This window comes from Periophthalmus magnuspinnatus, chromosome 10, assembly GCF_009829125.3.
Source record: "Periophthalmus magnuspinnatus isolate fPerMag1 chromosome 10, fPerMag1.2.pri, whole genome shotgun sequence".
Taxonomy (NCBI): Eukaryota; Metazoa; Chordata; class Actinopteri; order Gobiiformes; family Gobiidae; genus Periophthalmus; species Periophthalmus magnuspinnatus.
Genome location: NC_047135.1, coordinates 24,186,654 through 24,213,000, shown reverse-complemented (window position 1 = coordinate 24,213,000; position 26,347 = coordinate 24,186,654). Strand labels below are relative to the sequence as shown.

Below are 26,347 nucleotides of genomic sequence, written 5' to 3'. Positions count from 1 at the left end.
CGCACTGAAACATGTTTTTGAGCTTCTCCCATCAATCCCAAGAGCCAAGAAAAATGTCTAATTTGTCCCTACTGCTATTGCACTTGTAAAGGTCCTTACAAAACTGAATCTTGTGAGCTTTATGTTGTTACCTCCTCAAAAACATACCTGGAGTTGTTTTGCTTCAGTCACGTTTGAGTAATCCTGCATTATTAGTCTGTCTACATCTCCAAAGCTCAAAATGCCCTGTCCCACCTTGTGATGTCATGAAGCGGTAGTTTTCATGTTAACCTTTTAACAACTGAGCACATTAGAGACCATTATAGCTCACCTAGACTTTTATTTTTTTTTTAGACAAGTCTGTCAGCAGAGGTCTGACGCTGTGGGGTTAACAGCTACAGTTTATCTTTTGCTTAGTAGAGATTGGCAATTCCAGGGCTGAAATTTTCCAAATGATTCTAATGATAGTGTATGGAGTTTAGAAACAGTCAAGCACTCCCTGTATTACCACATGATATCACAAGGTGGAACAGAGTGTTTTCTGCACACAACTCAAATTTTGATGGAGACATAACGGATCAGAAAATAGCGTAATATTTTGAAATATGTCCTCGTCACATGTAGACTTATGAATGTTTTTTAAAGTCTTAAACATTTTTGTATGTACCATAGACTGTACAAAAAGTGGACAAAGTGATGTCACCTATAGCATTGTGGTCCAGTCAAATGAAGCGGGTTAATACGAACATTTTGAGACCAAAATGACAAACCTGACAGGAGCGTTTACGAGAGGGGCGAGTTTTCTAATGTAAAGTGAATTGGAGTCGATGAGCCGGAAGCGCAGCTCATGATCACTTCAGATTTGGAACGTGGTGGCTAGCAGGTTAGATATGTCCATTTATAAAGAGTCTATGGTACAGATGCATGCTTTATAAATGAGACCTGACCTATAACTTGGCCTGGAGATGTCACCTGGATATCTACATGGAGATATCTTTAATGCTATACTGTAGAACATTCTTGGCAAAGCAATAACATCTACATGGAGACAAGCAGGTAACTGACCCTCCAACAGACAAAGATATGATACAGTGCACCTTTATAAGCAACAATCTTAAATACAAACCAAAGAGTCTGTCGTAACCCAGGTGTAGGGTGGACCAAAGAGGTGCAGAACTTGGGGCAGTGTTTATTTAGTTTGTGAAATGTTCAACAAGAGTTCATTAAACCAACAAGGGATGATGAGCTGGGTGCGAGCCAGAGCCCAGGGACGCATTGGGAGGAACGAAGACAGGATCGGGGACAAAACCAGAGGAAGCCGAGCAGGGGCGGACCGGAGAACAGGAGCCAGAACGGGAGACGTGGAACAAGCCAGGGTCCAGGACGAAACCAGGAGGTGAAGGTAAGGAGTAGACTGTACCAGAGCTGGAGCGCGGAGTCAGAAGCAGAACCAGAGGCCCGGAGCTGGGATGGTCGGGAGAACCGGAACCTGGGAGGCAGCAAACTCCAATTAGCATCAAAAAGGCAAGTAACAAGAGTACAAAAACGGAGCTAGAATAGTCACGTTAGACACGCGGATGATCTGGCACCAAGTGTCTTCTCCCAGCTCCTCTTATCCACGGCAGGTGGTGATGATTGCCCTGATGGGAAGCAGGTGCACGTGGGAGGAGCCGGGAGCTCCGCCCAACTCCAGGTTCAGGCAGGTGAGGGAGGGGGGAAGAGCACACAGGGAGACAACACAGGAGCAGAGATACATGCCTCATGACAGAGTCAGTATGAAGGCTGTTTTTTTGTTTCCCTGTTCCATTCCTCACAATATTTCAGTCTCTGTAGTTAATCAACATGCCAGTACAGAGCTTCCAAGTAATAGGGGAACATGTCAGGAAAAGGATTTTATTGCTTGGATTATGTACACCGTTTCCCTGTTCCATTCCCTACAATGTTTCAGTGCTGATTTTCAAAACAATGATGCAGTTTCCTCCATTGTTCCATTGATCCCTCACCAGCAGTGTTAATGTATACTGTAAAAAGCTGTATGACTTCTTGACAGCAGTCTTTATATTCACTTGGCAGCTGTCACTCAGGCTTCAGGAAGTCAGTATTTTCCCATGATCACAATCTTTCACTTATCGTAACCGTCTCTTTTGTTTGTCCTGTGTCCACATGTCAGTACAGGTCTTCCATGTAATAGGGTCTGTCACCGTGTGCTGTGCTCTACACGGTTCGGAGAATTATGGCAGGCATCTGGGAATATGCCAGGAAAAGGCTTTTATCACTCGGTTTCGGATCATGTACAAACAGTCTATAGGTCATTTCAAGCAAAACACCACCACACACACAAAAAAGTAAAGCAAACATTTCATTATAGATGTTTTAATTGAACTGAAAACATGCATCCTCATGTAGATCGGGCTTGTCTCTCCACAGAGCTAACTCATAACTCATTCAGGCAAAGCTAGAACATCATAGCGTGCTCTAGATGCTACGGAATAGAATAAAACGCACGGATCTCCCTGGAAAATGTTTCAACGTTTTGGTTTAACTTTTCATCTCCATAGACATGCAGGTGACAGTACTGGTTTTAGATGGGTGTAGCTAAAATTTATGGTATAATGTAGATTTTTGTTGTACTAAAATGAGTTCTGGGGTCCACCCACAAACAGAAATGACCAGGTTCAACATTTGTGAACGTATCTTGTGGACATTTTTTTTTATGATAATACAATGTAATCAAGAAAAACTGGGTCTTGCCCCCGTCTGGGAGTATGACATCACCACATTCTACAATCTGAAAATTATGTCCAGTATTCCTGGGTTTGACAACATCACAACATTCTATAGGCCAAAAATATTTAATACAGATGGGTGGCAGCTAAAATGCATAGCTGAAATGCAGATTTCTGTTGTAATAGTGAGTTCTTGTGTCTAGTCACTAATACAGATGATTAACATTTGTAAATTTACCTTTTAAATTTCATAAAAGTACAATGTAATCAATAAGGAAAACATTCTAAAAATCTGAAAACCACCAATAAAAGAACACAATTGCTGGATTTCAGATGTCTCTACATTCTAAAGGCCAATAATGGGGGAAAGCTAAAATTATGTAAAAATGCTGATTTTTGTTGGAATATAGCAGGTTCCATCATCAAATCACTAATAGCAATGATCCGGTACAACATTTGTGCATTTGTCTTTTGGATATTTCATGGCAAAGTACAATGTAATCAATGAGGAAAACTGGCTCTGGAATTATGACACATTCTACAATCTGAAAGCCACCAATGTAAACTGCACGCCTGTGCTGCAGTTTTCACCTTATTTTAGCCAATTTGCATCATACCTGGTTTTCTGCATGAACATTTTGATGATTGTCTCTTCATCAAAGGGTGCACCAGATGAATTGGATTCCTCATGCGCTGATCTGATTTCAGAGCCTAAGGGACACATTTTCTCCACCACAAACCTCAAAAGGTCTGTCTCAAACACACCTTTATGAATGGGCTTTTACATGGAGCCTCAGATCAAAGCTCTCAGTCTGGTTATGGGGCATTATGACAGCTACGTCCCAAAACAAAGCCTAGGTTACAATGTAGTGAGCATTTTATTGGAAAGCAGCCTTTGTATACAATAACATACTTGTATAGTGTAATCTCAAAATGTACAACTTTTGTTATTCTTCTGACAGTTAATGTGTTGTTCATGTAACTGTTTTTGTATGTGATACTTCGTTGCTATGCCACAAAGTTGATGTGAAGGTTCAATTTGTCAGTTACTGGTTTGTTTTGGAGACTGGCTCTAGTGAGTTGAGACTCATTTTGCTCTTGTTTTGGTGTGGGTTACAGAGTACAGTAGCCTTTTGTTCAGAAAATAAACCAGAAGATTTCTGGTGTATTTACCCTAGAACACTACAATACAATACAATACTAACATACCTTCTTACGTATAAATTCATCGGTGTACACTGAAATGCCATCTGCGGAGGGAAGAGCAGGAATTCCACCAATAGTAAGACGTTCATGCAAATGTAACTGAACTTTATGGTGCCTGATAGCTTAGTGATGCATTACCATGGTAACTCGTGACATTTGCCAGAATGTATAAGACACACAGACCAGGATCAACTACAGCCATGGATCATTTTAAAAGGAACTGTATGTAGCCTGTGCTTTGAGAAATGCATTACAACCACAACTGAACCTGGGTTGCCAGAGCCTTAAAATGCATATAGGAGACACATAGGCTGCACTTTTTTTTTTTACAGACAAATCGTCATGCAAAAGATCAGGACCCCCAGAATTCACTCACTGAGCTGCAGAGGCTGCACTAGCACCGATTAATGATTGGCTGCAGGTGCTGGGGTTTAGGTAATGAAGATTCAAATGAGTGTAATTTTAAAATAATGAAACTGGCAACCCACATGTGAGATTCACATGAGGCCCATTTTGCTTTCTGATTGCATAACCTTGAACAAAAATACCAGATTATAAACAATTTTGTCATTATGTCCAATGTTTATGTAATAAAGAATAAATCAGTGTTGCAATTGTTGTCATTAAAAGCTATATTTATTCAAAATCTTACATATAGGTCCTTAGAAGTGATTATCAGAACAGGAGTATAACACTAAAGCAGTGGCAAGACTTGAGAAAAGATGGAAGCTCAATATGTTAGATATGTCCACAGTAGAAGTCGTACATCAAACGTGTTCAGAAAAAACAAATCTGACTTCATGTGCCCAAGCTGCTGAATGCTTTATTTAAGTTTACAGGTTTGACAAAGTAGCTAGCAAAGATCCTGCAGTCAAAAGAGACAAGCCAAAACAGAAGGTAAGACAGCTGGCAAAGTCCTGAAGGGAGGAAACATGAGATTAACTACATTCAAGTTCTTTAAAAGGCGCTGTACCAGATTTAAAAATGTGAATAACAGAGCTAATTCCTTTTTAACAGTTTGCAGTGAGCCAGAGTTATTGGTCACTTACTTTATGTATTCTGAACATCATAATTATTCACCACGATGAGTTTATAAGCGAGTTTCACAACTTTGAGAGACCAGTGCGGAGTTTAGCTGTGACGGTAAAGACAACGATTGCATGCCAACGCGCACTTCCTGATTCTGACAAACGTGTTCCAATTAGATGCAGACAGTACACAGCAGAGTTACAGTATTTTGACCTCAAGAGCTGCTTGTGTAATATGTCTGTTTTGAGGCAAGACAAATTTTGCTCAAAGACATGGGAAAAAATCTGATACAGGACCTTTCGTCTTTTTTATAAATTTATCCATAAATATGTTCAGTTTATTTTCATTGTAAAATCATTCTTTCAAAAACACGCAGATATGGTGGCCTTGAGGGACAAGACAGAAAAGGAAATCTTGCATCCAAATACCAAAACAGGCAATATAAAACACTACAGCAGATATAATGGAAAGGGTAGGACTGTGGATCACTGTGATTGAACAGGGCAGTCTGCAGTTTTATTTTCAGCTTCCTGGTTTAACATTGGCAGCAGATATGACATAGGTACATGCAATTCCATAACTGTTACCATAGCAACAATAATGCCAACAAGGGACAGCTTGCCTAAAGTGTACAACTGCCATGATTAGCTTATTAATACAAATAAATGACAACACCTTAATGTGTCCAGGCGTCCACCATAGACCTTAAACATACACAACCCTGCATTAGTTACTGGACCATTTAGTGCCCTTTTTCACAGAGTGATTCGGACCTTCACATCACTACTTTCAGGTCACGCTAAAAATGTATTTCTGCAATAAATTATCAAATACTGGCACACAAGTATTTTTGGACTAATAATAATCATACAAGTCTTTGTCAAGGTGGATCTCATGTAAATGGACTGGATCATTTAGCTTTTTGCCTGAGATGTGGAAATTATTGCTCTTAACAGCTCAAGCTAAAGTAAGCGGCTAACACTAGCAACTTTACACAGCGACGGTTCATTCGTGCATTTTATTCATAATCACGGGTCACACTGCTTACTTAAACCAGCGTTTCTGTTTTCATTCAGTTGTGTTGAGTCCAGTTAAAGACCTGTCGCTGCAACTCTCGCAATGCATTGTGGTCTATCTGTACGCTACTTTTCAGGGGTCACTCTGGGAAAATTTTAGCGCACTACTTTGTCACATTCGGACACAAAAAATTGATTCCTAAATAGCGTCCTAACTGGGGAATAGTCTGGACATTCGGACGCAGTCATAGGTGCTAGTATGCCATATTGGAACTCCTTACTTCCTGTATTTTTTCATTTTTCTGAAGCTTGACTGAGTTAAACTATGATACATATTTACCACATGTACTGTCGCACCAAACAAAAGAAGTAATTAGAAAACCATGAAAAGCTGTTTTATGCACACAGTCAGAAAATTAACCCAGAACAGTGACACTACCTTTTCCATAATCTTATTTGCTGTAGTGTTTTGGCATTCGGAGTTTGTTTACATTATTTGGGGTTCAAAATTTATGTGTGTGACTTGCTCTTCAAAACCAGGGTAATATTAAAAAAGAAACTATTTAAGTATCTGTCTTACCTTAACCTCCCTGAACACGAGCGACCCCCAGAGAGCAGCCACCAGGCCGTATCCCTGCGAGAGAAGTGAGAATCTGCAGTGTAAATCAAACAATGTTCTTTTTCCAATTATCAAGAGTACTTAAACTGCAAAGTGACCTAAATGAGTAAATTCTATTTTATTGAGTAGAAAGATTTCTGTTTTATCGATGCTGTCCATTGAGTTGTCAGACCATGATGTACAGTACTTACTGTGCTGACAATGGGGAAGGTATTGACAGGGTTCAGGTAGCGATTGGCCAGGAACCAGCTGTATGTGGCTAATGTCCACATGAGGCCGGACAATAGACCTGCAGAGCACACAGATTACACCTGAGATGTAACAGTGGTGCTTATCCTGTCTGTGAGACAGACAGGAGAAGCCAAGTCTGGACGCCTGTACAGTCTTTAGATACAAACTGTCACTAGCACACAGCTGCTTTCAGTGGCCAGGGACAAATGGATATATTCATTAGTGATTTGTCTGCATTTGTTAATGAATTGTGTTCGAGTGCATAGACTTTCTGGCTCATAATTAAAACTAGAGATCAAGATTCTGTCTGTAATGTGGCAGTGTGCTCACCCGGGAGTATAGCTCTGGAGTACACTCTTGGGCGGTTCCTTCGGGCAGCGCAGTAAATGGCAAAGTAAACAGTACTTGCCAAGAAGATACCAGAACACTGTGCATAAATATAGTCCAGATCTATAAACAAATAATTCTCCGTCATCATATTCAACTCTTCATAAAGAAAGTAACGATTTTATTTCAAGCATGTTGATGAGCCCAGCTGTTTACCAGAGGGATACAAAAGCCCTTTGAGCTCTGGTTAATGAACATGAAACTCACCGTACACACTGGCTCCGTAGAACATGCTGTCACGGTATGATGAATGACTCTTAATGTAGAGGATGGGAACCAGCGAGGATCCATACAACAGGCCTGACACCACCGCGAGCAGGCAGCCTCTAACCATAGATACAACAGCACAATTGAATACATGTTTATGATGAAAAATATATTCATATTCAATAACATTTATGGATCTAGTTTTTACAAATAAATAAACAACAGAAAACTCATTAGTGGCAGTAATAGCTAAAGGCAATTTTAATAGCCTGGGGCTTGTATAAATTGTTTATGTTGGCTATCGAACATAGTGCTTACACAAGTTACTGTTCATGTTTGTGTGTTCTCCTTACATGAAGCGTCTGCTGTTTGGGCCGATGGAGTCCATCCAGAACTCTGGGGAGGGAGGGCCAAAGCTGCCAGAGTTGGTTCTCTGTAAGTGGACACATTCACACGGTCAAGCACAAACCCAGCACCAACTAATAAAGCAGTTTAAAACTTGTTTATAAAAAATATACATAACATATTCATCTGTTGTCCCTGTTGTCCAGGGACAACAGATGAAAAATAGCCTTTTGACTAATTCTGGTGCATTTGCAGCAATGCTATTAATGTACACTGTCCCTGTCAAATAAACCAATAAATACATAAAATAAATGAACAAAACACGCGTATTTCAAGTGACCCAGAAAATGTTTAAATTTCACCAATGCAGTGACCTTTGGGTCAAGTCAGGGTCAGAGCTGGTGGAATGGAAAAGAATCAGCACAGAAAGCTCTCTGATGGTTACAGCTGTGCAGTGACAACAGTGTCCTCTGTGGAGTGCCATAAGAAATTTAACACTAGTGTGGAACACCAGCCTGCCTGGTCAATCCCTCACTTTGGCCTTAAGTATTACTGCAAAGACCTCAGTCACATCTCAGGTCAGATAGAGAAAATGTCTCTTCTATTTATCCCTCAACAACCTGAACAACCTGTAATAGACGTGGCATCAGAATGCACTGCAGCGCCACACTGACAAGCTCAATGAATGAGCAGAGCAACCTACTATAATGACTATGGTCAAGAAATGGATGTACGTTGATGTAAAGAGTGTGATGGTTTTGAAGAGTCACACTCACCCTGTCGAACAGCAGGGGTGTAGATTCAGGTGGAGGATGCAGCTGTGCATTGGTTTTCACGAAGAACAGGATCAGCACACTAGGAGCACAAATACTTTCAGTCACTATAGACGAGTTGCATTATTCAGTGCAAATCACAGTAAAACAGTCACTATGCTTACATGCACGACTAGTCCAATTTAAACAGATTCATCAAAAGCATGTAAACCCAGGAACTACTATTTAGATGTCATGGTCCGACTCTCCAAGATCCTAATAATACAGTTAGAGAAGTCGATACGTACTTGGACATACGCTGCATGTAACAGCAGTCTAATTTACATAAGGCGCAGACTAGGAGAGGTGTTCAACTGCATGAGGTAAGAAACAGCCAGGAAAAGATTAGACATGTGTTTGGACAGCAATGAAAAATGGCAGTCCATGCACCGTAGGTCATATTTTGTTTTGATAAGCAACGTTAAAGTGAAATTAAAACCTAATGTAGCTTCATGGTGCTTACTTGTGTGAGGGACAGACATAGTAAGTCTGAAAATCAACTGAATGTAAATGAAGTATAGCTTATCCATTTCTGCCAAAAGCGTGGTTATATAAATGTTAGCTGTTTGTTGTAGCAATTATAGCTGCAAAGTTTTAGTGCCAAAATTAGTAGATGCACCTGAACATCTCATATCCTCATACCTGCATTTAGACTGGTCAAAAGCAATTTGGTTGTTTAGTGTACTCACTCTTGTCCCAGAGTTCTCTGCTCATGTAAACAGTGAGTGAAAAGATTTAATATATAATATACAATATTGCAAGTACACTGTAGCATCTCGCTGAGGTAGGTCAGCTAAGCTAAGAAATCCAAGGACTGTGTATAATGGGTTTGGTACAGATCTGGAAGGAACACCATCCCTCGAATCCTAAAGCATAAATACAAGCACATGAGGGCCATGCAAACCACTAATGATTAAGCTTATGCAGTATTTTTACATTAAGTCTACAATGCCTTGTTAATCTGAAGATCCCACAGTAATACTCTTGAATAAGAATTATAATTTCAAATTTACACAAAAACAAAATAAAATGACAATGTCTGTATGCCCAGCACCAACCAGATAAAGAGCAGAATAAGAGTGAGGCTTAGTGAGACAGCTTTCCTGTGTCTCTAGAGCCTGTCACCTGGTTCCCCCTGGAGGCTGGCAGGGAGCTGTGTGCACTGCAGGACACAGAGGGACACTGTTGTCCTGAGGAGTGTTGCTCACCTCAAACTGTCCTGACACAGGATCTGACCCTACCTGACCAGTCCTCCTGTTAAGATGCACTGAGACTTTTGAGACACAAAGGTGACTGAAGTGCAGTGTAAATATTTATGCAGCTGAATTTTGTCTTTCTATAGAAGGATCATTAAACATGCATATAGTTGATTTCAAACTCAATTTTCTTTGTGCCTGTTGTGTGCTTCTGAGGCGCCAAAGCTCACTTTGGGAATCACTGCCTGACCATTTTTGGGTCTACAGGTCTGCTTGCCAGATGGATTCTCATGATATTTGAAAGTTCACAAACTCATGAGAACCCGTCTTGACATCCTGCTGGTGCTGAGACTGGACCATTCACAGAGCGTCATTGTGGTTTGAGCAGAAGCCAAAGGCAAAGCTCCCAAAGCAAGCAAAACAAATATGCCGAATATTTTGTTTGTGAAAAATGTAGAAATGGTGCTTTGTGAAAGATCTTTTGTACGTTTCAGTCATTTAATCTTACCAAAGCTTGATTTTTCAGCTTGTTTGCGTTAACCAATCAGACAGTATTTGATGGAATGTCCTGATTGCTTTCAGGTAAAGCTGTTCCAGACTGATGTGTCGAACTCAGTTCAAAATATTCCATCTTGGACATAAAAATATTCTTTACTTCTGTAGTGCTTTACGTATTTTGGTATTCATGTCTCACCTGAGTAGACACAACCCAGCTCCGCTATAATTCAGCACAGGCCTTGACACTTGTGAAGCAGCAATGCCAAACCAGCCAAACCTGCAACATGACAAACTCTGAAGCTGCAGATTTATTCCACGTTTTTTTACTCAGTGTTACTCTGTCAAATAGTTCACCAACCTTGAACTGGCCCAGCCCATCAGCAGACTTGAGGCTCCCCAAATAACGATTCCAAGGCCAAAACCCACAGCTTTCAAAATGGGGACTGCTGCTATATTGCCTGAGGTTAATATTATACACATGGAGAGTATAATATTTGAAACATGCAAATCAGAGCTGTGCGATATTAATTATATATATATATATATATATATATATATATATTATATATATATATATATGGTTGCCCCAGTTAATTACAAAAACATGCATAATTTGTATATTATAGGTCCATTAAGGACCATCTAATAAAAAAAAAAAAAAAAAAAAAAAAGACCTAGTGAAAATAATATAAAAATAAAGTCCATCTAATTTACATAGTAGTTGACATATAAAAATATATGACAACACATTTGGTTAAATTCATATTCATACAACAGTTTTTGCTACTGCCTCTGCACTGTGGAACCTGACAGTGGTCTCTCATAGAAACACTAATCAGGCCCGGCCTTGCTTAGCTTCTGAATCTGACGAGATCAGGCTTTGACAAACTGGTATGGCGAGTGATGGGCCATACGAGTCGACATGTGTTGAGCTCAGAAAGTGATGCCTGTGTGGAGCTATGTCACTGTGTGTGTCACTTTAAGTAAAGTCACGTAACCAATACATCTCCTGTGTCATTTGGTGTGGCTCTTGTTGGGATCGCTGAAGCAGCTCGTGTAGAGTGAGGCGCGTGAGGCTTAGGTCTGTAGCCGTGTCTCTGGTCATCACCACAGAGCCACCTGCATGGGCTCATTTTGATCAGTGCAAGAGGAGCTTACTGCAGACCTGCTGAGAGCACTATATTATTTTATTGTAATTTTCACAACCTTTGTTTGCTTTTATGACATAAGATTGCATTACCTTCTTGGTGAGTCCTTTCATTTGTTGGATATCAGAATGCATCTAGCACAGAGAATTCTTGTGTCTGAATGTACTAGCCCTGCACTGTGTCAAAGCTTCTAAATAGGAAGCACATCAATTTGAAACCAGCAGATGGTGATATATGCACCAATAGAGTGTTGGAAATGTGTTACACACACCTTGAGGAGTCACTAGGTATGGCCACAGTGAGAGGCATTTCTTTTTTAGAACTTTAGAAGTAAATATTTGCTGTATTTTTCATCTCTTTACTGCCAATGTTATATTTATTATGATAAATAGCATGCATTTTTCCACCAAATGAAGCAACGATTTAATTTAAACTTGTCCTATGCACTTTTAAGTTCTCAACATTACACAAGGCAGATGGGACATTTTAATTTAGCAAAAAAAGAAAAACAAAAAATTACCTTTGCTTCAATAGATCCCGATGTTACAGCAGACTGATGATATATTTTCAAATACTACAACCCTAAATGAGTAGCTCACCTGTCGCCCAGATAACTCCTCCAAGCATCGCCAGGGGGTAGAACTTTGGTGACTGAAGCGTCAAATCTCCTATCAAAGAGACTAACCATATGGCCGAGCAAGAAACCCAATGGAAAAACATCCCTAAAAAAGATTAGTCGAAATGATAGATTTTATATATTTGATGCTGACCTTTAAAAATGAAATGCAAAATAGCAATGAAACCATCTTACCATCTCCCACTTCTATTCTCTTCACAGGGACATAGTTGGTTCCGTACAACAGCATTGCAGCAACGTTTGCTGAAACTCCATAAACAAGGTGAGTAATGTGTGTAGAGTTAAACGCGTATTCCATCATTTCTGAAAACACACATAAAAACAATATTAAAGCAAGACTTCTTACATTTAGAAATATCAATTTGAGATGACTTTTGCTGTAAAAATAAATAAAATTACATTTAAAAACCAAACCATTGGATAGAGCCATATTTAAATTTGTTGACACAGCAGATCCATAAAATGGTGATAGTCCCTTCTCAAATGGTTCATCTATACTTGTGCATGTGTGCACATGTGTCCCACAGTGTGGAAATTGTTTTTACTAACTAAAGCACTTTGTGTTACACGGTTTGTTTGTTTTTTAATAAAAAGTGCCTTATGAATGAAGTCTGATTGATTGATTAAAATGTGCATGGGGATATCCATTTAGGGTTTGAAAGGGTTTGAGTTTTTGGCATAAGAATTCACATTTTGCCTAGTGTTTTCAAAGTTAGCTCAGGCTTAGAATTATATATGAACAACAATCCAATGAAGTCTTGCATAAGATAGTGAGATTTTAAAAGTTTGTTGTATGTAGGTGCTAGTTTAAGGGGTGATCTTTATGTCCCTGTAGGAGAAAATTTCATTTTGAGAAAAAAACGGCCTTTAACATTAGTAAAGCAGAAACTTTATAAACATCACCTTTGGGTGATTGGACACAGTTTAAAGCTTATACAATGAGAGAGCAAACTGACCCAAAAAATAAATAAAAAAATAAAAATGCTTCAGGATCTTGTACTTTTGGTACTACTGGTCAATCAACTCAAGTAAAATTAAAAATAAGCATGATACGAAAGTAAGCTACTGCATACATTTTCAGATACATATAACATTTTTTGCAAGTTTTGATATTGATGAAATTAGATATTAAAAATATACCTATTACAATCCCATAAAGCCCATGATAAATACTGAACTCCAACAAAAACATGCATTCAAATCTTTCCAGATAGTGTAGCTTGTATTTTATGATAGCCGATAGTGACGCCAAATAATTTACTCAAGAGTGCACTTGGCTAACAAGCTTATGTTGTACTTCATAAATAAGCCAATGTTTGCCACATTTAGGCTACCCACCGTTTTGGACGCTTCAGCCAAGGTTAGAATTCATCAAAGCAGCACACAACTTGTCAACAAAGAGGTAAAAAATGATAGTCCGCTGTTTCCATTCTATATTTCATAATTCATGGAGACATTAAACAGATAGAGAAGGCAGTGTAGCAGGTCCCACTCCACAGCATGAAACAGGTGGAGCCAATAGCTAATCAGCCCCTGTGTGACTGACTGAACCAGTGTAGTGCCAGATTGTGTTACCTGTGAAAATTGGTTTCTTTTCCTCCGCAAGCAGTGGGTAGTACTCAATTACTGTTACATTTAATTGAGTGACTTTTTGAAGAAAGTTTCACAATCGTTTTCGGACACCATACATTTGCTCTTTTTCCTCAGTTTTATCAAGACAAGCAATAACTGAAACTATTTACATATTTAAAAATGTGCTCTTCTTAAACCTTACATTCAGACATAATTGTAATATTTGTCTATTTGTCTCGCTTTTTGGAGCGTTACCTGACACGGGTGTGAGTATAGATCTCGTTGATTTCACCTTAACTCTGCAATATCTGGACATCTGGTTTACTTTTCACCTTCTTATACTGTCAAAAAGGGTCCCTGGAGATGTTTGCAAATAATAGACTTTATTTTAAAGCCCTGTACCTATGAAGTTTACTGATATTGATGAAATAGGGAAAACACGGTGTGCTCAAGTTAATGTGGAGATGTTGTAGTTTATTAGCGGCTGAATCACTCATGTCAATGTAATTAACACACAAAAAACAATGATATAACTTTAGATTGTGATTTTATTTTGTACAGTCCACATTTCTAAGCAGTCAATTAACATTATGCAAATTAACAGTGTTTTGCAAAAAGCATTTGGGATCGTTTCTCTTCAAACTACTCTCTCTGCTAATTGTAATAAAACAAAATCGATATATAAATACATTCACAGCTTAATTAATGTACGGCTTGATTAGCAGCTAGAACATTTCGCTGCAAAAGTCCATTTCTACTGTCAATCAAGAGCTTTGCAAATCTGTTAATCTGTACATCCTGGTGTGCAACAATAAACCACAATCTCTGAAACTCTCATAAAGTTTTTTCATTACGGCCTATGCTGTTACTTTCTATGGGACTTCCCGCCATTTTGCCTCCCTGTATGGGGCTTGGAGGTGCATGCTGGGATTGCATGATAGCAACTGAAGGAGCTCTATTCTTTACCAAAATATGAGCATTATCCAATGTTTTTTCCCAGATATTTGATAAACTTTGACTTTTACTTACTTGAATACTTGAATACTCTTACTTCAGTAGGCTATACATTTGACCAACTCTCCAGCACTTGTGCCCACAAGAGAAAATAAAATGGACTTCTTAAACCCATAACTTTTAACCACTATAGTGAGCAAAATCTTAAATACTTACACTGACTCCGTGTAAAAATACAATGAATGAGTTCCATTGTCTGCAATAGACCGGGCTGTGGCAGACTATTTTTAGAATGAAAACTGAGGCTTTGGTATTTCAAAGCACAATAGGCAACTGGTTATTTTTGTATAGTCGTCTTTAAAACAGGATGTCCTTTGGCTACTTGGACTGAGCTGTGTCCTGTACCACAAACACTACAAAATCATGCCATCCACTTCCACTTTTTTTTTCAATAATATAGCTTTTAATACATCCATGACTACCTCTTGTGCACTTAGCTTGTTTTGCAGACCTTAGTATTTGCATGGGTTAAGCTAATGGCCAGCAGGTGTCATCAGAATCGCATAGATGACCCACTAACCCATTTTTAGAAGTCAGGCTATGTATTTTAGGCTACTCATGCTATTAACAAAAAGGTCAAAAGTCAAGGCTGGTTAATGTTACAAAAGCCCAAACCCTGAGTGTCTAATAAAAATAAATAGAGAAATAAACATGGTTCCATTTTCTCAAGTATCTTTACATGCAAATGAATTACTTTGCGACCCATTTATTTTTATTAATTTTTATTTTCTTTTGTCTTGTGTCGTTTTTTAATTTTTTTTTTTTTTTTTTTTTTATTTTGTGTTTTTTTGTTGTTTTTTTTTTTTAGCTGTGTAAATGTTACACCTGTTGGCACCTTTTCCACCATCAAGGAACCACTCACCCATTCACACACACATTCATACACCAGTGCACACAGACACAAGGCGGGAGGTGCGTTAAGTGTCTTGCCCAACAACACAACGACAGCATTCATCTATAGGAGCTGGAATTGCATCATCAACTTATGGGTCAATGAATCTGTCTGCTCAAACCAGCGATGTTAATGTCAAGGTACTGTATATGTACATCATGTAATTTTCCATTCTGACATGTTAAATGCTCAAAGATGAAAACTATCAATTAAATGGCTAATCATCAATAGTACCTTTGTGGAAGTACCTTACTAAAATTATACCTAGAAAAGTTCTCTGACACTGTATTTTGAATCCAGCTTGAACACAGTTGCATTACAGTGTGACAGTACTCTCTCTGGAATAAAACTGTATTTTCCTATTCCTGCTACTTTAATTAATTTCACTTTTATTACCATTTATTTGTTGTTCTCTGTTATTAAATTTTATACTGTAATTCGTGAGCTACTGTGTCAAAGTCATTTCCCTTGTGGATCAATAATGTTTATCTAAGTCTGTTAAATCTTTTGGGTTTTTCTTGCATTTGAAAATACCACATTTTGTGCATCATTTACACTGCTGTCCTTATAATTACATTAACTTCAAAGTATAAATCATGTTACGGTCAAACAGTTCTTCTTACAATTACTCTTACCAGTACTTTCTTCAACCACTAATTTGTGCTTCTACTTGAGTAATATTATTTTGAAGTAATATAATATAATTTTTGGTTACTCTACCCACCAAATTAAAAAAAAAATAATACAATTGACTGCAAAAAAAAGTATTCTCAATAATCAGAGGTGACCAAAAAAGTTTACTCAAGTAAGAGTAATGTTACTTCAAAATAATATTACTTACTATTAATATTACAAGTCTAAAGTAGTGGTAAGGATAAAGAAACACAAATGTTCAAATCTTTTCACTTTTGTCACTTGCATTCTTACTCACAGTGTAAATAGTAACCAAAATTTCTACTCAAGTAACTGTACTGTTACTTTAATCAAAAGTATTACTCAAGTATGCTGCTAGAAACGTACAATTTTCTATAAAAAGTTAGTCAAGTAAATGTAACTGAGTAATACTATTAATCCCAAATGTTGTCCAAGGTGTTACTATTAAGGAAAATACTGTACACAATATAATATTACCACATAACTGACCTAACAGTTGGCTAATCAGGCAGTGGGCAGTTGCTTAATCCGCGCGTGGGAACTCCATACGTGGAATTCCATCATGTTGGGTAGGAGGGGGTTTCCCAGCTGACCCCCTCTCAACAGATGTCTACTCCGGCCCGTCCTGCCAAAATGAGCTCGGGAAGTTGTCTGCGCTCCTCCCTGCTAAGTTTGGTCTAAAACTCCTTTCAATGATAGCCAGATAAGCTCTAAATGGGGAAATGTCGCTCTCTGTGGCGGTGCTTCCCTTTAACCAAACTTACCAAAGCTTTCCGGAGGAGCCCTTTATTCAAGAAAACTTTAATTATCGCTGGCATATGTGTCGTTTATCTCATTTTTGTCACTTCGCACTTTGGAAGTTCATCGCACAATAAAACGACAGCGCGCGACGATGACCAGCGTGGGCATTCGCGTGGATTGTATCATGCGGGGAACAGTGAGGTGCTTCCCGTTGCTGTTGTGGCTCCGACCCGGCCCAACGTGGTATACATAACACTGAAAGCGAAGCGTCTAAAGCCCGCTAACATACGAGGAACTATCAGGCCAAAACTGAGAAGAAAGGCGAAGACGCACAAGTTTGGCACTTTTACGCACGACCTGGTTGACTCTTTGGAGCGTGACGCGAACCAAACCAATGCACTGCACACTTCCTGGAGCGATATAATGAAGGTAGATTATAAGCACGTGGATATTCCTGGTATATATGACACGAAGACTGACTATATTAGTAGTTCTATTCGAATCTACAGCCAAAAGCCTCCGCCATGGTTCACGTCCACGGATGTCCACGCCATGCGCTTTCTCGCTGATGCCAAAGTTGTACGTGTCAGAAAAGTCACGCACGGAGCCGTACCATCTGTTCTGATATTCGAGGGAGAGATGAGCGGTTCACCCGTGTCCCCAAAGCACGCAGAGCGGGATGGTGGTAGCGCGTGCGTGGGGCGGTGTGGGATCATTCGCAGCCCCGTGGACGCTATCGAGGTGTTCGCCTTTCACTTAGACAGAGTGCTGGGGCTCAACAGGACGCTGCCGGCTGTTAGCAGAAAGTTTACGTTTTTGCACGGTAAGATTATGACGTTTAACGCACGTAATCCCAATTGTGTAACGTAAAAGTGGAAAAGTGACGCACTACGGAACTTTTCTGGTGAAGGGTCCTTGTCACCACGGAGATGTTATTGGTTTTCCTGCTTTAAACGTTTGCATGTCCATGGAGTCATGCAGGACAAGCAGCACAAGTTACAGGTCAGATCTGTGGAGAGGTGACTCCTGTCATAGTCATTTATTTAGTGATTTTTAGCAATTATAACACATGTAGGTGAATAAATGCAAGCTAGATACATTTATGACAAACTATAGAGCATTCCAGGGGTAGCGATAACATCTCCATGGAGACAAGCAGGTGGCTGACCCTCCATCAGAAAAGTTCCATAGTGCACCTTCATACACTGATGTCTAGATGGTTCTCCTTGTGCACACATGTAGTTACAGATTTTGTTAAATATAGCAGCCTGTCATTAAGATCTGGTTTAGACCTGCTTTATTGTTTATACCTGGTTTAGAGAGCTAAATTACACATGATGATATCCTGGTTCAGCCATGATTATAGCCTTTGCTTCGTTCTGGTTTAGTCCTGGTTCAGTCATGGTTTAGTCCTAGATTAGTCCTGGTTCAGTCCTGGTTTAGTCCTGGTTCAGTCCTGGTTTAGTCCTGGTTCAGTCCTGGTTCAGTCCTGGCTTAGTCCTGGTTGGGCCATGGTTTAGTCCTAGATTAGTCCTGGTTCAGTCCTGGTTTAGTCCTGGTTCAGTCATGGTTTAGTCCTATGTTAGTCCTGGTTTAGTCCTGGTTCAGTCATGGTTTAGTCCTAGATTAGTCCTGGTTCAGTCCTGGTTTAGTCCTGGTTCAGTCATGGTTTAGTCCTAGATTAGTTCTGGTTCAGTCCTGGTTTAGTCCTGGTTTAGTCATGGTTTAGTCCTAGATTAGTCCTGGTTTACTTCTAGTTTACTCCTGGTTCAGTCATGGTTTAGTCTGAGATTAGTCCTGGTTCAGTCCTGGTTTAGTCCTGGTTCAGGTTCAGTCCTGGTTTAGTCCTGGTTCAGTCATGGTTCAGTCATGGTTTAGTCCTAGATTAGTCCTGGTTCAGTCCTGGTTTAGTCCTGGTTCAGTCCTGGTTTAGTCCTGGTTCAGTCATGGTTTAGTCCTAGATTAGTCCTGGTTTAGTCCTGGTTTAGTCCTGGGTTCAGGTTCAGTCTTGGTTTAGTATTGGTTCAGTCATGATTTAGGCCTAGATTAGTCCTGGTTTACTTCTAGTTTACTCCTGGTTCAGTCAAGGTTTAGTCTGAGATTAGTCCTGGTTCAGTCTTGGTTCAGTCTTGGTTCTGTGAGACCTGGTTTAGTCTTGATTTGGCTCTGGTTTCTGGTCAAGCTATTCCCTTTTCATAATAACTTATAAATGTAACTATCTACGCTCTAAGTATTTTCAAGTTTCAGAAAATGCAAAAGTCTAGGCCTTACTCATCTTGTTCCACCCACAGTAATAAACTTAGATTCTCACATGGACAGTTGGCAAAAACATATACATATTCATTTATATTTGCCATTTAACAGATGATGACTACTTTCCCAGCACATTTTCATTCTTCAAAATACTCCTGAGTGAAATGTCATGAAACCCAAGCATATAATCATCTTTAAAGGGTCATTGCTTGTCACATATCTCCCATTGCAGTTGTAAGTTTAGCTGTGTGAGAACATCCTTCAGCTCGGATGTGGCTAGGCTAGGTCCGCCCCCTGCCCGAGAGAGCACAGGAGACACTGTGGGTGGGCAGCAGCAGAAGGCTTTCGCAGACGGAGCAGAGGTGACACAGTTTTGGAGAGAAAAATACATTTCATAGCTGTAATATTGTGCCCTCAGTGGTTTAATCGCGCAATTTAATTAACCTGGGATGCCTATAGCTATAATTTATTATGAACGCCAGACTAAAATGACCCTCAACTCAAACTGCTGCTGAACTTTTAGAGTACAGATTAATGGCTGTGCTCTTTGTGAAGCTGAAACTCTGTAGTTTTGGGTCTCTGTTGTCTGATCCACTCTAATTATAAGTAGTAACAAGCTACGCACAGAGGAAAAACAGTTGTAAAATACATTTTAGGTAAATATAAGAAGTAAAGCTGCTGTCTAGAGGGATGGTCTGATAGACAGTTGTAAAAAATAAAATTTAAAGCTACTATTTGTAATTAGATTGTATTCTCACATATCACCACTAGATGCTATCTACATTACTGCTGGCTGATAGTGTGTCAGCTTTGGTCTGACAGAAGAAAAATAGAGAGTACAGATGAGACTGAACATCTGACATCTACTGGTAAAAAAAAAAAAAAAAAAAGTAAATAAATAAATAAAAATAATAAATACATAAAAAATAAAATAAATAACTACATAAATAAATAAATACATAAAATAAATAAATACATGAATAAATAAATGGTAGCTGTAAGGACTTATAGTAATGTAAAAAAAAAAAAAAAAAAAAAAAAAAAAAAAAAAGTCCATATTCAAATTTCATGAGTTTTAGTCTTTATTTGTGGATCCGGTGAATAAACTGATCCAGATTCTTTTCAGAATGGTTGATTTGACTGAAACTAACTGCGCTGTAGTTTGGCCTTTAAGTTTTACATGCCCAAGCTCTTGATACATTCCTTTAATCAGATGGTGGATAAAAATGATTAAAAGAGGAGGAAAAGAACAAGACATGCCTGGTTCAGTAACTTATCGGGCCTTCTTAAAAGTGAAGCAAGAGGGGTTTGGCTAAAGGTAGGTTTAGGAGAATGGTTTGGCTTTGGTTAAATTTAGGAACAGGATTGGAGTTAGGAAAATGTTTTGGGGTAGTTAACACGTTAACAGAAGTAACTAAAAACAAAACAAAACACATGTCATCTACAGACCTTATCTCAACTTGACAAAATCAGCTGAAAAATACAACATCTAGGCCTGTTCATAGCACGTTACTGTGGCAGCCAGAGGTACATGATCACTTCCATCCCTCTAGACTCGACTAACTTGATCTAACAATTGGCAAGGCAAGGCAAGTTTATTTGTATAGCACAATTCGTACACAAAGGTAATTCAAAGTGCTTTACAGAATAAGAAAGACATTAAAATCACACAAATCAAAACATAAATAATCTCAAATAATCATCATAAAATTACCATTAAAAGAGAAGAGTGCAGAATAAAAACCTTTCAGTCGTATGCACAGCAGAACAGAACTGTTTTGAGCCTTGAGCATTCTTAAAGTAGAGGCCTGTCTCACATCTTCAGGAAGACTGTTCCAGGTTTTAGCTGCATAAATCTTAAACGCTGATACCCCATGTTTAGTCCTGACTCTGGGCACCAGCAGGAGGCCGGTCCCTGAAGTCCTCGGAGTGCGAGATGGTTCATATGGCACTAACATGTCGGAGATATACTTTGGACCTAGGCCATGGAGAGACTTATACACAACCAGAGCTGCTTTAAAGTCTATTTTTTGAGCTACAGGAAGCCAGTGCAGAGACCTGAGCACAGGACTTATGTGCTCGTACTTCCAATTATTTCACAAGTCAACATTTTGTCATCAAGTATAGCACAATAGTGCTCAATAACATTTGCTTGAAAAAAAATGAAGTGACATAAGTATTGGTAAAAAAAATGTAACTAATCCAACAAAATAATAAAGGGAACATGCAAGTATTGTTGGCTTGTATTGTTGGTTTAGTCTTTGAAGATCAATAATTTCCAATCGTTACTTTTCATAACTGCTGTCTTCCATTCATTTAAGGGTTCAAATAACGTTCTGTGTGTACACTTTGAGCAGCCAAAACCAAACAAACATCAGTCTGTGCTGGAGATTTAAAACCAGTAGCTAAATGGTGCGAATATCGGCTTGATATACAGTATTGGCCAACCGATATGTTAACACTCTTGTACGGGTTTGGTCCTGTTCTTGTCCAGGTATGGTTCTGTTCCTAGTCCCAGTTTAATCACAATTTTGATGTGATATGTGCAAAACGTGGAAAAGTACAAGGATGAAGTATATGAATGAAGATCTCAAAGTTGAGTTGAAAATTTACCATTCCTTCTGTGTAGCCATACATCAAATTCATTTCTTTTTAAACCTCTTTACTTTTTACTGACTACCACCGCTCCCTCTCTTGCTTCAGATAACGCGCCGTGTCCTGTGGTGCAGTGGGCGCCCTCCCCTCCCTCCTCTGTACACATCACATGGGCACAATACCAGCGCTCGCTCAAACACAAGTGCTGGCTCAAGAATATCTCTCCAAAGTCTGACTCCGACTGCTGCTCCATCCACCACCATGAATGGAGCAGACTGGCCCTGTTCGACTTCCTATTACAGGTAACACAACTGCGGCAGATACGTTGTTGTTCATCACGTTACAATAGTATTCGCTCATCATTATCAAACTTGTATTTCGACTGATTCATACATGTTAATCCCAATCCCGTGTTGTCCTTTCGGCGTTTTCACCTACTTCCTCTCTCTGCCTGTGTTTCCTGTAACTTCTTGTGATTATTCAAAACAGTCCGGTTCTGGTTCATATTTATCAGTTGAAAAATGTCCCAAAGGCATTTCTCAAAACACCAGTCAGCTCTACATTTTTGAACAAGAAGTCATTGGCCCCATTTTTATTATTAAGTTGTTTCAGTGTTGTGGTCTACATATGTTATAATTTAATACAAAATACCCCTCTAAAGCACAAGAAGTCTTTTTGAAGAGGGAGTATCGTGCAAAATATATATTTTTTGAGCTTTCTATAATGTTGTTCCCTCATCAAAGACATGCCTGAAGAGGTTTTAAATGTCATCCATGCATATTTCACTATTTTAGCAATCTCTCCCAGGTCCTATTCGAATCCTCGTTGTGGTTAATTGTAGGATTCTATGCAATGTTCAGCCCATAAGCCTACATCATGCTTCCACACAGCAATTCTCCATAAATATACAAAAGCACGATACAAAACTGTACACAACAACTTGACAAACCAGATGTCATGTGCAGTAGTTACACTGATGGGAAGCATGCTGATTGTGTTGTCTTACAAAAACTTACAAAACATGGTAATATGTTGTTTTTCTGTGAATATAAGATTTTCAAATTTTCAAAAAGAAGTAAAATACTCTTTACTTCCCTAATTTCATACTTGCTCACACTGCATAGACACACACTACACTATCTATTTACAGGTCTATATACAAAGTTGTTATTTCTATATGGTGTTCATTCAATTATGAGACAGAACAAAAAAACAAAAAAAACAAACAAACAAAAAAACACTGGCATTTGCCTCTATTTGGTTATTTCTCAACAAAAACTGGGACTAAACACCTACACTCCCCCCACAACCACATTTCAAATACAGCTGCTAAACTGGGCAAAGAGACGAGTGACAGAGGAGAAGGGGTGGGATCTTGAGGTATAAGGAACAGTGTGATTGGTTTAACAGGTATCCACACTTCAGACTCCGCCCCTGCAGCCAGGTGTTTGTATTCAAAAACACATGGTTGTAATCAGGCCAGACTTTTGTGATGTCACCAACTACAGGAAAATGCAAAAGCCACAGAAGGCAGCACAAACTTAGATTTAGGCATTTTTAGCACAAAGCTGCAAATTTACCCAGTTTGCACTAAAGTTACCAGAAAAAGACTAGGAATAGTAGTAGTAGTAGTAGTAGTAGTTGTAAAACGTTATATATGCAGTTTAGTTACGAAAGAAGTAGGAGTTAGTGTTAAGTTTGTCTTTAAAATTATTTTTCTTTTGAAGGACTTTTACCTGAACTAGAATAAATCAGGTCATGTGAGATACACTTCTAAATGTAGATTATGTTGTACTTTTTAATATACATTTTTCACCCACTATTACCTACTGTATCTGTGTCCCCAGATATGAAGTACAATAATGGTAATCAAGTGTATTGGTTAGATGTGTAACTGTATTTCTTGGCACTGTATATGTCTAAAAGTAATGATCAATATAACTGTTTACATGTACTTGAGTAGCTTCATAATATGGAACATGGCATATAAAGTATAAATTGAGTACGGAGGGAACAATAGAGCAAATAGTTCGCCATTGGACACGTCATTGCTGAACAAAGAGGGTTGAATGCTCTGGGAGGTATTGTGCGTTGGCCTGATGAATGTCTTCTTTCCTGTGTGGGAGGAATGAGTCTGGATCCTATTTATGGCCCAACCTCACATCTCCGAAACCTGTTCCATTATCACACAGCAGTGGATTGTAGATTCATTTGTCAGTGGATTGTAGATTCAGAGTGTGAGCTAGAATCGCACTTATGGATGTTGATGTCACTTTTGATGTCACTTTCGATGTCACTTTCGATGTCTCTGCTTAATAGCTTTTATATACTTTTTTATAAAACCAGAAGCAAAACAGTGCTGTTCTACTTACGTTTCATATACACTCACCTGAATGATTATTAGGAACACCATACTAATACGGTGTTTGACCCCCTTTCGCCTTCAGAACTGCCTTAATTCTACGTGGCATTGATTCAACAAGGTGCTGATTCATTCTTTAGAAATGTTGGCCCATATTGATAGGAGCATCTTGTAGTTGATGGAGATTTGTGGGATGCACATCCAGGGCACGAAGCTCCCATTCCACCACATCCCAAAGATGCTCTATCGGGTTGAGATCTGGTGACTGTGGGGCCATTGTAGTACAGTGAACTCATGTCATGTCATGTTCAAGAAACCAATTTGAAATGATTTGAGCTTTATGACATGGTGCATTATCCTGCTAGAAGTAGCCATCAGAGGATGGGTATATGGTGGTCATGAAGGGATGGACATGGTCAGAAACAATGTTCAGGTAGCCCGTGCCATTTAAACGATGCCCAATTGGCACTAAGGGACCTAAAGTGTGCCAAAAAAACATCCCCCACACCAATGTTCCCTCTAATTTTTCACGAGTCTGAGCAAACACACAAACTCCCTGAGCGGTCACATGGACCAGTGTGAGCAACATCAGACGTGTGCACTGTGGTCATGCTGCATCGCATCCAAGTTAAATGGTTTATTAAAAGAATCAAATTACCGCATTTACATTTGTGTTATAAGACTTTTAATTAAGTGCTTTAGCCACTTATACAATGAAAATGACACAAATCTTGCTCATGACCTGTGCAGTATGTTAATGCTATCCATCCATCCATCCATTTTCTTCCGCTTATCCGGGGCCGGGTCGCGGGGGCAGCAGTCTAAGCAGGGACTCCCAGATTTCCCTCACCCCGGACACGTCCTCCAGCTCCTCCGGTGGGACCCCAAGGCGTTCCCAGGCCAGCCGAGAGACATAGTCCCTCCAGCTTGTCCTGGGTCTTCCCCGGGGCCTCCTCCCGGTGGGACATGCCCAGAACACCTCCCTAGGGAGGCGTCCAGGAGGCATCCTGAGCAGATGCCCGAGCCACCTCAGCTGGTTCCTCTCAACGTGTAGGAGCAGCGGCTCTACTCCGAGCTCCTCCCGTGTGACCGAGCTCCTCACCCTATCCCTAAGGGTGCGCCCGGCCACTCTGCGGAGGAAGCCCATTTCAGCCGCTTGTATCCGCGATCTTGTCCTTTCGGTCATTACCCAAAGCTCATGACCATAGGTGAGGGTAGGAACGTAGATTGACCGGTAAATCGAGAGCTTCGCCTTCCGGCTCAGCTCCTTCTTTACCACAACGGACCGATACAGCGACCGCATCACTGCAGACGCTGCACCGATCCGCCTGTCAATCTCACGCTCCATCCTTCCCTCACTCGTGAACAAGACCCCGAGATACTTGAACTCCTCCACTTGGGGCAGAGACTCACCACCCACCCGGAGAGAGCAAACCACCTTTTTCCGGTCGAGAACCATGGCCTCGGATTTGGAGGAGCTGATTCTCATCCCAGCCGCTTCACACTCGGCTGCAAACCGCCCCAGTGCCTGCTGCAGGTCCTGGCTCGAAGAAGCCATCAGGACAACATCATCTGCAAACAGCAGAGATGAAATCCTGTGGTTCCCAAACCAGGCCCCCTCCGGCCCCTGGCTGCGCCTAGAAATTCTGTCCATAAATATAATGAACAGAACCGGTGACAAAGGGCAGCCCTGGCGGAGTCCAACATGCACTGGGAACAGGTCTGACTTACTGCCGGCAATGCGAACACAGCTCCTGCTCCGGTCATACAGGGACCGGACAGCCCTTAGCAAAGAGCCCCGGACCCCATACTCCCAGAGCACCCCCCAAAGGACACCACGAGGGACACGGTCGAATGCCTTCTCCAGATCCACAAAACACATGTGGACTGGTTGGGCATACTCCCATGAGCCCTCGAGGACCCGATGGAGAGTATAGAGCTGGTCCAGTGTTCCACGACCAGGACGAAAACCACACTGCTCCTCCTGAATCCGAGGTTCGACTATCGGTCGGATTCTCCTCTCCAGCACCCTGGAATAGACCTTACCGGGAAGGCTGAGGAGTGTGATTCCCCTGTAATTGGAACACACCCTCCGGTCCCCCTTCTTATACAGAGGGACCACCACCCCGGTCTGCCATTCCACAGGTACTGTCCCCGACCGCCACGCGATGTTGCAGAGACGTGTCAGCCAAGACAGTCCCACAACATCCAGAGACTTGAGGTACTCA

The 26,347-nt window shown here is 40.1% G+C and overlaps 2 protein-coding genes across 3 annotated transcripts in view; one reads left to right on the top strand and one right to left on the bottom strand.

The window, feature by feature from the left end:
- Positions 1–4,718: 4,718 nt before the first annotated feature.
- Positions 4,719–13,579, bottom strand: tmem144b (transmembrane protein 144b). Of its 2 annotated transcripts, XM_055224573.1 has the most exons (12): positions 13,375–13,579; positions 12,211–12,339; positions 11,999–12,121; positions 10,610–10,709; positions 10,448–10,528; positions 8,522–8,600; positions 7,754–7,833; positions 7,401–7,519; positions 7,137–7,256; positions 6,767–6,864; positions 6,537–6,590; positions 4,719–4,828 (listed from the first exon to the last, which is right to left on the bottom strand). In XM_055224573.1, the coding sequence occupies exons 2-12, from the start codon at positions 12,335–12,337 to the stop codon at positions 4,745–4,747; spliced, it is 1,065 nt and encodes a 354-aa protein (XP_055080548.1). In that variant the 5' UTR covers positions 12,338–12,339; positions 13,375–13,579; the 3' UTR covers positions 4,719–4,744. The 2 variants fall into 2 exon arrangements, with proteins under 2 accessions (XP_055080548.1, XP_055080550.1); XM_055224575.1 differs by lacking the exon at positions 7,137–7,256 and having other exon boundaries at positions 13,375–13,572.
- Positions 13,580–16,787: 3,208 nt separating this feature from the next.
- The window catches only part of gask1b (golgi associated kinase 1B), a 29,628-nt gene continuing 20,068 nt past the window's right edge, over positions 16,788–26,347 (top strand). Inside the window, exons 1-2 of the mRNA XM_033974183.2 lie at positions 16,788–17,732; positions 21,866–22,059. Coding sequence (XP_033830074.1) covers positions 16,883–17,732; positions 21,866–22,059 — 1,044 coding nt within the window. The 5' untranslated portion in view covers positions 16,788–16,882. The remainder of the gene's footprint in view (positions 17,733–21,865; positions 22,060–26,347) is intronic.

Coding starts and splice junctions, on each gene's coding strand:
- tmem144b (XM_055224573.1), bottom strand. CDS start 12,337: ATGATGGAATACGCGTTTAACTCTACACACATTACTCACCTTGTTTAT. Junction 10,710..11,998: donor AGGAGTTATCTGGGCGACAG/GTGAGCTACTCA, acceptor TATTAACCTCAG/GCAATATAGCAGCAGTCCCC. Junction 7,834..8,521: donor CACCCCTGCTGTTCGACAGG/GTGAGTGTGACT, acceptor GTCCACTTACAG/AGAACCAACTCTGGCAGCTT.